Raw genomic sequence first — 14,389 nt, 5'->3', positions numbered from 1 at the left:
CACGATTATAGAAACCATCAATACAATACAAACTAGAATTAACTGTTGGGAATAAATGAATACAATTTATTTATATATAATATATATATATATATATATATATATATATATATATATATATATATATTCTTATGTAATTGTTATGAATTACATTTGTCTAATCTGTTTTTACTTTTTCTTCTCTGCAGATTTTCATCTTGTTCAGCCCTCATAGGGCTTCATCATAGGGAGTCATGGCCACTGCATCTGCAGCGCTCATACCCACACTATCAATATCCCTTGTTTCACTTTTCGCTGCTTGGGGAATTGGCTCCTTTCCTTGGAGTTCTGAGTCCCAGAAACTGTGAACCCTTCCAACTCCACCCTTCCAATGTAGCACAACTTAACAGAAAACAGTTACTGCCTTTCATTGTTTGACGTGAAAAAGCGGATTTTTTTTGTTTGCCGGCTTTGGACCAGGAACACCAGCACATTTTAAACTCAAAGTGTCTGCATTTATCCCTCGCTTCAGCTTTTACATGCAGACCCGTGCCATTTGGCTGTAGTGACACTTGGAACGCTGTGAAGAAAGGAAAAAAGAAAAGAGAAGAAAAAAAAAAGGAGCATGGCTGTGAAGCAGCTGTGGGCCTCGTTTTTGGGCATTAAGAATAAAGTTGACATTCTCCACATTTCAATGCAAGGGACGGAGATCCCGAACCTGAACATAGCTGCTAGACGCAGAGACATTTCGCAGCCAGTCGACCGAGATGAAGAAGATTTCTGCGTCACTTCATTTCTTCAGCGTTTAATGCCTAAAGGCATCTGCAAATAATCTACGGCTTGATTTAAACCCAAGGTTGCCTTGTGAAATATAATGACTTCAGCAGTAAAAACGTATCTCTCTCTCTTTTTTTTTTTTTTGGCGCCGTAGGCAGGGCCAATAATAACCGTCCTTCAGCGCTCCAAGACAGTAAGTTGGCATCGTCACCGACCTACGTGCTCCGGATCGACGTGGTTACTCTGTTTTGACTTGCCTCTGCGATTATAAATGCTTTGGGAAAAGCGAAAACGAGTTGAGCGCTGAAACAGAAAGTCAACGTTAACTACTTGGCCTCCTGTTAATGCACCCCCTCAGGATAGAATCACTGCCAGAGCAGAACCGGCATCGAGTTTCTCGCAACTCAGTGGACTGCGCTGTACTGTATTCGTCATTTCAGCATGCTCACTCTGTTAACCATGCCAGTTTACTAAGCTGGACATCGGTCAGTGATTTCTGTGGACGAGGATTCGAGTTTAATGCACATTGAAAAGGCAGCAGGATGGATTGCAGTGTATCATTGCTACCCTGGGTTCATACTAAAGAGTGACAAGCGACCGTTCAGTTTAAAGCTCCACGACGTGGAACTATTAAACCAGCCTCGGCTACCAAGTCATTTCATTTTAGATTCAATGTTGTTTAGATACAAATCCACAGCTGGTGCAGGAGGCTTTCTACCCTCCTCACACCTCCACTGCAGGGCATTTCAGTAGCCTGGCTGCCTGAGTGAATTTCAGTTTTGTTTTTAATGTGTGATTGAATAGGTTTCAAGTTTTTCTCAGTTGCTTTGGAGCATTTCTCAAAACAATTTGTACAAACTGCACAACACAAACACACTTTTCTCAAAATCCTTATTTCATCTCTAAGAATTCGTGTCAATGAACATCCCAGAATCAGAATCACTACGTTTTGGATCACAGTGATTGAAGAAGCACAAGACTGGATTTCTTCGGTACATCTATACATTTCAGCAGCACAAATGTAAACATTACAGTATGTGGGATATCGATTGCAACAGGATTCGCACTTTTACTGTACTGTATTAGCGTTCTCTCGTTTCCTGGTTGTTCATCCATTTCCAGAAATTGTAATTCTGTGTTTTGCTCCGTCTGAAGGTTCACAAGATTCACCTTTGACCTGTTGTAGAGAACTGGTTGATCATTGGTCGATCTGACGCCGTTCACACGCCTTCATTGGTGACGTTCAAGATTCATCTGCACGATTCATCAATTTTGACTTTGAACTCGTTTTACCATTTTGCATTCAAAGACTTGCGACTGATGTCGAGATGTTTTTGGGGGTTGAAACTAATTCAGGTGAAACTGGTATAATGTATTTCGGATCAACATGAACATAAACGATTGATAATGTAGGAAACGGCAGACATTCGTACGCAATCGATTAATCGACTGTACCAATGCATTCGCAATTTGTTTGAAGCGACGACGTGATGTGGAGTTTAAACGAGTAGTTTAGAGAATCTCAGTTCTGATCTGAGAAACGCTTCAAAGCATCTGAGAAAAACAATAACACAAAGAATGAAAACCCCAATTTCTGACTTGACACTTCGAATTTCATATGAATGTTTCACTGCATGCTGCTGCTCCACACACACACACACACATGGCGTTTTCTTGTTTTTCATAGGCAGATTAATGAGTGTATACAGATGATCGTTTCAGTACCAGGAACATGCAGGTATGTGAAAACACTGAAGTGATAACATATAAGCACCTCCATCAGCTTTGGTGTGAATGTAGGATCCATTTATCATATACATCACACACATGGCCATTAGTTTCCATTTAACACACACACACACACACACACGTCCTAAATCTCTTCTCGCTTTATTTGCACGGGATGGCTTTCACAGCGGTTCCTCACTGGTTCTTTCCTGACCAAGCCTTAAAAAAAAAATAAAAAAAAAAGATCTTCTGATGCCTCTTTTCAAGCTATTGCATATTCATGATACTGATTCTATATTAAAGCTTATCTTTACCGGTTTATTAATATAGATTTATGTATATTGTTGTACAAAAATCTCTATCGAATATATGGATGTGTTTTTACCGTTTTCAGTGTCATAAAGCTTAAACAGTGCACGTGTGCTCTCGGTGTCGCTTCTTTTTACGTGCCTCGTTAAGCACAAACGTAGTTTTCCTCTGTACAGATTCAATATTGTGATGTATCTATTGAAATATTTTCTAGAAAGCGTGTTTTATTTTCATACGTTCATACGTAAAAATCAGCGGTGGCTCAGTGGTTATGTATTGGGAGGAAGTAGGGAGTTTCAGGGAGGTGTTTGAGAATAATTGAATCCTCCTTGACGTCGTTACCTGATCGTTTGTGAAAGGAACACGTGAGATCTGAAGATATGCAATACACCAATTTCTCGTTTCTGCCTTAGTTTTAATTCGTTCTGGATGCACAAATCACTCAAATGTAATTTCAAGTACGTACTTGTCTTCAAATGTACTTAAGTATCCAAAAGTACTACGATTTATTATGGCAACAATTTTCCTACTTTTGGTCACAAGATTCTTCGATTAATTGACTCGGTTTATGTGAAAAAAAAACTCTTGAATATTATATTACATTATATTTGACTTTGAAATGTAGTGAAGGTGCGTAAAGTTTCCCCAAATGGAAATACTTCAGTAAAATAAGTATCCAAAAGTACTACGATTTATTACGCCAACAATGGTTCTATTTTTGTTCACAAGATTCTTCGATTAATCGAGTCGGTTTATGTAAATGACTCATTTAAATATAATGTTACATTATATTTGACTTTAAAATGTAGTGAAGGTGCATAAAGTTTCCCCAAATGGAAATACTTCAGTAAAATAAGTATTATAAATTACTACGGTTTATTATGGCAACAATGTTCCTATTTTTGGTCACAAGATTCTTCGATTAATCGACTCGGTTTGTGTGAAAAGACTCATTTAAATAATATATTACATTATATTTGACCTTGAAATGCAAATGTGCGTAAAGTTTCCCCAAATGGAAATACTTCAGTAAAATAAGTATCATAAATTACTAAGGTTTATTACGGCATCAATTTTCCTATTATCAATTTTTGGTCACAAGATTTTTCGATTAATCGACTTGGTTTATGTGAAAAAACTCTTTTGAATATTATATTACATTATATTTGACTTTGAAATGCAAAGGTGCATAAAGTCTCCCGAAATGGAAAAACTTCAGTAAAATAAGTATCCAAAAGTACTAAGATTTATTACGCCATCAATTTTCCTATTATCAATTTTTGGTCACAAGATTCTTGATTAATCGAATCGGTTTATGTGAAATGACTCATTTAAATATTAGACTACATTATATTTGACTTTAAAATGTAGTGTAGGTGCATAAAGTCTCCCCAAATGGAAATACTTCAGTAAAATAAGTATCCAAAAGTACTACGATTTATTACGGCAAAAATGTTCCTATTTTTAATCACAGGATTCTTCGATTAATCGAATCGGTTTATGTGAAAAGACTCATTTGAATATTATATTACATTATATTTGACCTTGAAATGCAAATGTGCGTAAAGTTTCCCCAAATGGAAATACTTCAGTAAAATAAGTATCATAAATTACTAAGGTTTATTACGGCATCAATTTTCCTATTATCAATTTTTGGTCACAAGATTTTCGATTAATCGACTTGGTTTATGTGAAAAAACTCTTTTGAATATTATATTACATTATATTTGACTTTGAAATGCAAAGGTGCATAAAGTCTCCCGAAATGGAAAAACTTCAGTAAAATAAGTATCCAAAAGTACTAAGATTTATTACGCCATCAATTTTCCTATTATCAATTTTTGGTCACAAGATGCTTCGATTAATCGAATCGGTTTATGTGAAATGACTCATTTAAATATTAGACTACATTATATTTGACTTTAAAATGTAGTGTAGGTGCATAAAGTCTCCCAAATGGAAATACTTCAGTAAAATAAGTATCCAAAAGTACTACGATTTATTACGGCAAAATGTTCCTATTTTTAATCACAGGATTCTTCGATTAATCGACTCGGTTTGTGTGAAAAGACTCATTTGAATATTATACTACATTATATTTGACTTTACGCACCTACACTACATTTTAAAGTCTCCCCAAATGGAAATACTTCAGTAAAATACAGATACATATTAAAGCTACTTAAGTACAGTAATCTTTGTTACTGTCCACCTCTGATAACCACTGAGCTGCCACTGGCCGTGAGGTGACGAGTGTGATGTTGAAGGTGATACACCTGTGTAATAACACACTTAATAGAGTTCCTTGTTGTCTACACTCAATCACAGCTCTCTAAGCCATTGTGCCTTAAATCGATACTGTGAGGAACGCAGCAAAACCAAAAAGCATCAGGAGCAAGAAGAACGCTAGACAGTAAAGCCGGGGAAAGAAACTTCAGATTAAAGCGTTTTCCCAAATTCGTGCATGTAAAATCATCATGGAAAGAGTTGTGACCCTTTAGTCCTGCTCTGGTGTGGCAGAGGTGAAACTGAACCATTACACAGGAACTGAATTTCAGGGTCAATTATCATTTTTAGTGCAGACGCAGTGCTGATATTCAGTAAATAAATTATGAATGAGCGTTCCACTGAAGATGATGATGATCATGGGCTCACACAAAACCGTACCTTCTAAAAATTAGCACTTTCAACCTAGAAATCCCCTGATAGAACTATTAACCATGACTCAACAGTTGACTCTGATGTGCATTTACATGTACAAGGTGCCATCTGACGTTATGTAATGCATTAGATCATACACACACACACACACACACACACACACACACACACACACACACACACACAAGTTCTCTGGACCAAGAGGAACCCTAATGCTTCTCACAGTCCAAACACGGATCAGGCAGATGAAAGCGCATGCATGTTTGAACTTCATTCGAAGCGTGAATTTTCTGATCTTCTGGCATCGGATGTTGTTTATATTGGGAAGATGTCGCTCCGCCAATCACAAAGAAGAAAGTAATGAAGATTGATGTGAAATAGTATTCCACAAAAGACTATATTGTGTCAAATGAAATCAGCTCACCCCGTTCTTACATACATAATGACGTCACTGTCCGTGTTTTGTTTGTTTTTTGCAATGGTCTGTTTTGTGTGCAAACAAAAGATCTAGAGAAATCGTAAATGTATGGCATATATTCTGCTTTTGTGTACAATATAAGCTGGTTTATTACTCTTCTGTTTATATTCTTGTGGAATAAAAAACTATTTTATCACAATAATCGCTCAGACGATTAATTATTGATTGATTAATGATTAATTATTGTTCGGTTGCATTGCTTCTGGAAAGTATTTCTACACGAACAAATCATTGGACTCATGGCATTATTAGGTTTTTATTATTTAATTAATAGACTAACAATCTCGCCTTAGCGTTTAAACTGTTTTAATGAGAGACTCAGGCATGTGAGGTCACGTCCTAAAAATGCAAAAAGAAAAATCTTTACATTTGTGCTTCCTCAGGCCCACTGTGGAGCTGTTTGGAGAGAAGCCTGAGAGATGGAAATACCTTCGCTATTACTCTCACGTTGTACTGACGCCAGGAAACATTTACCCGCAAGCCAACAATCAATTTAATTTACAAACACCACACAGGATTGCAAACAATTGCTGTTTGACCGAACTGAGGAAATATTTTTAGAATAAGTCCCAATGAAGTGTTTATCGCCTGGGCCTGCGTTCATGCGTGTAGTTTTTAATAGTATAATAATAATAATAATAATATAGCTCAACTGTTAAAAGTGCAGTGGCTCGTTTGCGATAACGCGACCAATGAGTTTGGATAAATGGACTTTAAACACAAGACTGGAATGTTCCTCAGATTTAATCCTGAAATCATCCTTGCACACAGTGTTAACATAGAAAGAGTGCACATGATTTTTTTTTTTTGGTCGCCTGACATCAAAGCCCTGGTGGGCTGTAGTCCAGTGGTCACCAGTGCTCTGATCGGCTGAAGGTTATTCCTACAGAACACGCGTTTTGTTGTCGATAATAAATTATAACAATGACACCGACATTCATAAATAAAAATTGCAAAAACAATTTAAAAATACAATCGCACAATGGAAATAGAACGGTATGCAAACTTACAAACTATTTTTGTTGTGCACTGGTGCCCCCTGCTGGACAAAGATATCAACTTATTGATCACTTTAGTCCACATTTGCGTCATTTGGAAAATTGGAGTTCTTGGGTTCTGTTGTGATACTTAGGGGGGGAAAAAGAGATTTCTTTCACATGGTTTACACTCGAGAAAAATTCAGTTAATACAAACAAAGAGAACAAGAAACAAGGAGGAACACAAACGAATCAGACAGGAAGAAAATTTGTGTATAATCCATGGATGGAATTTGTTCCTTTCTCATTTTTTTTCCAGTACCAGTGTAGCCTACAGACATGTTTATTTACAGTTAATGTTCTAGAAAGGATGAAGAAAAAAACTTTTAGATTACACTATAAATAGGCAAAGGTACACTAATGGAATAAAGTGAGTACTGTGTTTCAACGTGAATAAACTCTCAGAGATGAATGATGCGGTTTCTGGAAATAATTGGACAGAAATGATTTCAGTTGTTTTGGCCTCGGGCTACACTACACTGCAATTATAACCTTCAGCAGCTTTCAGCATTATTTATGATAAAACATTTTAGATATGAATATAATGGTCATGTCAGTATAGCTAGGTATTTAAGCTCCAACCACAATCTTCAACGCATCTCAAAACTTTCATAGACACAAGCTTTATGGACTTCAAACACAAAACAAATAAAAGCAGAAAACGGCCTGCAAAAAAAGCTAGAAGTCGACTATGAAACTCTACAGAATCACTGCCCAACCCCAAGCTTCCTCCTCTCACAGAAAGTCTGCATGTAGTAATATTTGGACCACAATCAAATCTGCATGTGCTCTTGAGATGATCAATCAGTAAAGGAACTGTGTAAGGAAGGTAGACAAAAAGAAAGAACACTCAGTGAAAGTCTTCTACACATATCCCAGTGATGTTAGGAAGCCGGGGTCAGAGTGCAGGATCAGCCATGATACAGAGGGTTAAAGGGGGGCCTTGTTAGAGTGGCAGCTTGGCAATACCAGGGTTTGAACCTCTGCCCTTCTGTTAAGTTACTACGAGCCTTAACCACTGAGCAGCATTGTCTAAGCGTTTACCTTCAGACTGTGCTGTAAATAAGACACTATTTGAACACGAAGCGTCTCAGAAACACATTTACACAAAAGCAACACTCAGGTTTTACACGCAGTTTCAACCTAAAGCATGGATTTGATCAAATATCGCTCATCTTGCATCTGATTTCTTTTGCATGTATGTGCAAATATCGCACAGACAAATGTAAACCTTTTTATGGATTAGGAAGTTGTCTACCTGCTGACAACCATGCTGAGCAGAAAAGCTACTCGGGTAAATCTTGGGGTGGAGCAATACATCAGATCATCAGGCTTCACTCAGTCAAAAACAAGAATCCAAGCTGGACAACTGAAAATTAAAACTGAAGATCTATCATCTGTCCAGTGACAGTGAGCTTGACCCCACTGTAGCATCAAATTCAGGTTCTTGGTGATGTGTTTATGAACCTCCTAAAGCTTCCTTCAGTTAACTCCAAAGACCTGCAGCTCCTTGAAAGTGGTCATCAGGCTTCATCACAGTATCTTCATCATACTGTACGACTAACAGCTTATTATTCAAGCTCGTTTGCAATATCCCAAAATTTCTTAATCCCCATTAATTCCCAACTTGGAATATTTCCAAAAATCCTCCTGATGAAATTTCATGGAAATTTTCCACCCTGTTTGCAACTAAATTAAGATGGTGGTGGGTTTTGATCACAAATGACAGAATCTGTGTTCACCTGAAGGCTACTACAGCATCTGTGGACTTTCCTGGATATGGGGCAGCATGATGCTTGACATGGGCAGATGTTGCTTGAGCTCTGATTGGGTTTAGGAGCTAATGCTGTTTAGGAAACTTGAGGTTGAAGCACAATGTAACCTGGTTAATTATGTCTCAGTTTTGGACCAAAACATTAAAAAAAAGCACAGAACAAATTTGACTTGGTCACAGTCAAAAATGGCTTATTTGAAAATAAATATAAAAATAAAATAAAGGATGCTGATGAAAAGATATCACAGACAAGTGGGCTTAGTATGGCAAAGATTCCTTCAATAAAAGAGCGTTTTTGTCTCTTTTTGTAATTAGACATAGTTAATAAAGAGTTCCAATTCGAGCAGTCAGTAAACCCTGATAGTAAAGTGACCCCTGATGAGCTGGTTGAATTACATAAAGGGTAAAGGAGGACGTGCAGTTGTGAGCGAGTTGCTGCTGAACTCCAGAAGGTCACACAACTGCAGTGCAAAACAATTCTCCTGGGAGAGGATCGAAGAACAGTAATTCGTTATGGAGGGGGGATTTAGACGTCGATGGCCACGCCGTGCTTAATCGAAATCATGTCTCTGGTGCCGGTCAGGTACATGAGGACTGAACAGAGGTGGGGGAGAGTCGCAGTGATGGTGACGTAGAGCCAGTAGGAGATGGGCGGCGTGTTGGCGAAGGGCCACAGCCATAAGCCGTGGCGCACGCCGTCTCGTATGTGGTGAGATGCCAGAGAGATGAAAAGCAGCCAGGGTAGCGAACACCACGAGTCCTTCAGCCTGCACGTCCACATGAGCAAGCGCAGTGAGAAGCAGAGCACTGGGACCAGCGTGGAGCAGTGCAGCAGAGGACGCCGTGGCAGGTTTAGGGCCGCCTAACACACACAGTACATAAAAAATACACACATCTCACACACAGCAGAAAGTCTGAGAGGGTCCTAGACTGTTTAAAAAAACTATTGAATCAAGTCAACGTGCTAAATGAAATGAACATGAAAGTATTTATTAATAAAAAAATATATTGCTCTCAGTGAAGCGCGCAGTCTCGTGTGTAAAAACAAACAGCGTGTTGATTAATGGCGCTATCGGCAGAGATAGTTTTTCCGGGTTGCGTTATACGGAACGAGAGCAGCCTCTAGAGGCGAATCACTAAAAGCACATGAAACATGTGGAACCATTTTAATTTATTTGAAGTGTTGCTTTTTTTGTTTCTGTTTGAATGCATGTCTTATTTTCCTCAATATTAATTATTATATCTATATTCATTTCATTTAGTACATTTTCATGATTCAATCCAAAACGATTGGTTGATTAATCAGGCAAGTACGATCCAACCGAGCTACTGGCATCGGTAAAATCATAACGTATATTTCCAAAATAAATGGTCATTTATTTATTCATAGTAATGAGCAATGTGCTATTCCAAATATTTTCTTGAGCATTGTAACGACCATAACCTCGATCATTCTAAAGAGTTAAATCACTTACTGTAAGAGACAGTGATCCGGCCATGTAGAAGTGGTCCAAGTCGATGGCGGAGGCTAAGAACCCAGCCAACAGCACTTCGTAAAAGTCGCTCTTCTTCCTCAGGCCAATGACGACGGCCCAAGACCAGAGCGCGATTGCGGCATGGACCGAGTTGTCCAGCACGGCCCTGAGCCACGAGTGCTGCTGGATGAAGGTCGAGCTCAAGATGGAGTCAGCTACGAAGCAGAAGGCACCGAGGCCAGCGCTAGCCAGCAGAGATGCTGTGCTGAACGTCTGCAGCAGCGCCTGCGCCTTCTCTGTCTCCACGGCAGAGTTTAACGGTACAGCCATGGAGTCTGACTTGGAGCGCAAACCCCTCATCGTCCACCAGGGTCACACCGGGGCTCAGACACCACTTCTGCTGCTGACAAGAAACACAGAAATACAAAAAGCTTAAGGCGTGATCTCCATCGTGTGTTTCTGTATTGTTTATTACATTCCTTCGACAATCTCCGGATCCACAGTGGCAATATTCAGGCTGTCTTGCTTTGCAGTACGCTAATATATATATATATATATATATATATATATATATATATATATATATATATATATTTTTTTTTTTTTTAAATAAATGAAGCAGCTGTGTCAATCAAAATGGCAGTAAAGCACCTGATTGACAAGACGAGCTAAAAAAAGGGCTGCGACAGGATGTGAGCAACACTGTGCTCTAAAAATAAGCATTCAAGTTCTGACAGACTGAAAGAAGCTCAACAGCCCACGACTGATGGAGTCACGCTCGACAGCTATGCGCTTAAGAGCCTGTGAATCATGGCGAGGAAAAAGATTCATTCCAGCAGCCTTTTTTCCCCCCTGGAGCTCTTTTTTTTATTTCGAAGGAAACACTCAGTTCTGGTGGAAGATGGAAGCTGAGGTTTAAAATGAGAATCTCAAGGTTGATTAAGTCAACTGGATTCACAGGAACTGATGTGATTATGATGAGACTGAGTGAATCAGATAGGGACGAGTTCAGTGATGTAGTCATCAGCATGCCGGATCACAGGCTTCTTAGCAACATCCTGGCACTCATACAAAATATCATAAAAACTCATCTGGAGTTTATGCTGTCAATACTCGCATACTTAAGTGATACAAACGTCCACTTTCTTTTCTATTCCTCATAAACCCCTTTTTTAAATGGATTGACGTGAAAATACACTATATTTCTGTCAATGTTTCTAGTAGATGTGTATCAATGACAATATATAATCCTATATATTAAATCCTATTGCTGAATAAAAGTACAATACAGAGGAATTGGATTCTTGAATTTAATACATTTTTATTTCTAGTTGATCTGCATCCATTAAAATTATACATAAAGGGATATTATGAAGGAATTTAGAGTTTTGGATCTAATACATTATTTCTAGTAGATCTAAATATTATAATTTCTTTCCTATCCCTGAATAAAAGGGTATTAATTGGGAATTTCCCCTACATTTCTATTGTCCGCATACATGATATCGTATAATTTAATTCCCTGGAAAAAATAGGATATGTATGAGAATTTCCCATAGATTTGTATTCTTGTAATTAATTCATTTCTTGATTGTGATGATATAACGTGTGTCACAATTATTGGCACCCTTGCATACCAATGCAATTTTACATGCAACCTTTGCCCAATTATAAAAGGAAATAAAATACAATGCATTTCTATCAGTTCATTATAGATTGTGCATCAATAAGAAATCGTATCGAGCTGTAAAACACGTTTAAATGCAGAGCACGAGCCTGTAATCACGCCACCTGAGCATGCGCACTCGCGCACTACCGCACTCAGCAGTGTGCACACCTGTTCGCGCGCATCCTACTACTCCACTATACTACGTAGTACTTAAGTACGGATTCAGCTCCTACATCACACACCTGCTATACCGCAAGCTCCCCTCTAAAATACGCGCTGCCTTCTTAAAACAACCGTCTGAAACAACTGAAACACTGTATTTATTTATGGATTATAGAATTATAGTCATTTTTCACTCTCAGTTCTTTAGAAAATAAATACGAGGTCTGTGCTAAGCGCCTAGCGAGGAAGCTAACCGGCTAACGTAGGCGACCGGAGCCTCCTCGATGCGCCCTTCTCATTCAGCGTCAGCAGTTTCGATTCACGGAGCGTTTAATAATAATACAAATATGTATATAACTATATGTTTAAATACCGTTAAGTCACAACATTCTAGCCGCTCCGGCTAATTCCCTCCTGCCGTCCTGCTTCGCGTGAGTGTGTGTGTGTGTGTGTGTTTACAGCCAGGTACACATTCGCCTCACATCTCCCCGGCTAAGCGAATGGGCGGGGCCTTGGGATCGATGGCTCTGATTGGTCTGACGAACCCGGAAGTATGTTTGGAAAAAGGAATTCTTATTTATTATCATTTCTGTTGTTTATAATATAATAAATGAATGTATTTATTTATTTCATTAGAGCGAGAGACTGAGAGAGAATAAGGAATTCTTATTTATCATCATTTCTTTATTTATAATATAATTTATTTATGTTATTATTCTCTCTCTCTCTCTCTCTCTCTCTCTCTCTCTATCTATCTATAGAGAGAGAGAATAAATAAGAATTCCTTATTCTCTCTCTCTCTCTCTCTCTCTCTCTCTCTCTCTCTCTCTCTATATATATATATATATATATATATATATATATATAAATTCATTAATTTAAAAACATTAATTAATTAAAAAAAACATAAATCAGCATCCACAGCTGTATATTGTAGAACCCTTTTATATAAAATAAAGGAATAAAGGATATATAAGGGAATATAGTGTATGAGTATAGTGCCATCTCAGAATCACTGACATGTTTTAATATATTTTTGTCCATGAATGTGTATAAAATTATTCCCAACAGTCTATTTTCTTAATTTCACAGCGTCTTTATCAGGTGCGCTGCTCCAAGCTGCAGAGCAAACCAGTGTAATTTTACGTCTGAGTTTTTATCCAATTAGATTTCAGCCGTCACATCAGTGACCCTCAGGCCTGCAGAACTAAAGAGCGCTGGCTCTCGGTAGCCTCAAATTCATGTTGCGTGAAGCTGTTGCTTTAACCAATCAGATTACGATTTGCTTACTCCAAAGCCTAGAATCTGCACACAATTTGCCTTCATTTCAAATCCCCAGGAAAACCGTAATGCATGGGGAAAAAATCTTCTGCTGGAGATGCGGCTACAGTGAAAGGAGACGTGTTGAATCGTGTTCATTGGGTTTCTTGCTTTAGTAATGACATTCGTTCTCACTGTATGAAATTCCTGTCTGTAATGCAGCGCTCTGTTCTACTGATTTCTACATTTCTCTATAATACTGATGCTTTCTATAACCAAGGCATCATAATAATTGCATTAAGAGTTGGACTGATTCAGGTAGAACAACACTGAAGGCCTGGGTGTGAAATGTATGGCCTTTCACTGGTATAGCTGTTACATATATGTAAATGCAAGCAACAGTGGGAAACGAGGAATAACGAGGAAACGCTGAATGATGGGATTGGGGAAAAACCTATCAGAGGTGCATCAGCATACTTTGTTTAACCATCAATGGCTTGTTTTGTGACTGTCTTCATGCGCTGTTAGAGAGGTGTCATTGTGGAGCACTTTCCATATTGTCCCCCAGAGTGAACTGTTTGAATAGCAGTGATAATCACCTGACTAACATTTTACATAAGCTGACAAACAGTAGCACCAAAACCAGACCACACTGATCATCTGTTGAATTCTGAATGGAGGTTTAAAGGTGTATGTGCTCATCTGTAGTTGCAGTTGTTAACAGATATGTATCTATATTTACATTTATAGCATTTACAAGATGTTATATTATTTGATTATATATTAGATTATTATATGCTTTTGCATGATACCCATTTATAATTTTCATACATTAGACCCAGAAGTAATACTGAGCTCTTCTAACATAATATGAACACGACATTCCTGTTGTATTTTACAATCTGAAGTGATATATAAATGATTATGTGCCATTTTATTATATCACAGTTATTACACCTTCACTCTATATTTGATTATATTACTGATAAGAAGGTTGTAAGTTCAAATCCCAGCACCCAGGATTATTTAGATAACTGTGAATTGCTCTGGCTAAAGACATCAGCCAAATGGCACAAATTC

General features: G+C 38.1%; 2 protein-coding genes across 5 annotated transcripts in view; one reads left to right on the top strand and one right to left on the bottom strand.

The window, feature by feature from the left end:
* Positions 1-2,905, top strand: part of il11ra (interleukin 11 receptor, alpha) — a 33,920-nt gene extending 31,015 nt beyond the window's left edge. The window contains exon 12 of the mRNA XM_046860769.1: positions 189-2,905. The gene's annotated coding sequence lies outside the window, so the exon portion shown is untranslated. The remainder of the gene's footprint in view (positions 1-188) is intronic.
* Positions 2,906-6,658: 3,753 nt separating this feature from the next.
* Positions 6,659-12,570, bottom strand: tmem267 (transmembrane protein 267). Of its 4 annotated transcripts, none has more exons than XM_046860770.1 (3): positions 12,423-12,570; positions 10,219-10,621; positions 6,659-9,605 (listed from the first exon to the last, which is right to left on the bottom strand). In XM_046860770.1, the coding sequence occupies exons 2-3, from the start codon at positions 10,576-10,578 to the stop codon at positions 9,270-9,272; spliced, it is 696 nt and encodes a 231-aa protein (XP_046716726.1). In that variant the 5' UTR covers positions 10,579-10,621; positions 12,423-12,570; the 3' UTR covers positions 6,659-9,269. The 4 variants fall into 4 exon arrangements, with proteins under 4 accessions (XP_046716726.1, XP_046716727.1, XP_046716728.1 ...); XM_046860771.1 differs by having other exon boundaries at positions 10,219-10,618; XM_046860772.1 differs by lacking the exon at positions 12,423-12,570 and adding an exon at positions 12,130-12,355.
* Positions 12,571-14,389: the final 1,819 nt, after the last annotated feature.

This window comes from Silurus meridionalis, chromosome 11 (genome assembly GCF_014805685.1).
Source record: "Silurus meridionalis isolate SWU-2019-XX chromosome 11, ASM1480568v1, whole genome shotgun sequence".
In the NCBI taxonomy this organism is placed as follows: domain Eukaryota; kingdom Metazoa; phylum Chordata; class Actinopteri; order Siluriformes; family Siluridae; genus Silurus; species Silurus meridionalis.
This window is presented reverse-complemented; position numbering and strand designations above follow the sequence as displayed.

What these genes read in the sequence shown, in the direction of transcription:
- tmem267 (XM_046860770.1), bottom strand. Translation starts at nt 10,578, where the DNA reads ATGAGGGGTTTGCGCTCCAAGTCAGACTCCATGGCTGTACCGTTAAAC. An exon ending in CCGGATCACTGTCTCTTACA is followed by an intron (nt 9,606 to 10,218) that starts GTAAGTGATTTA and finishes TGTGTGTGTTAG; the next exon opens with GCGGCCCTAAACCTGCCACG.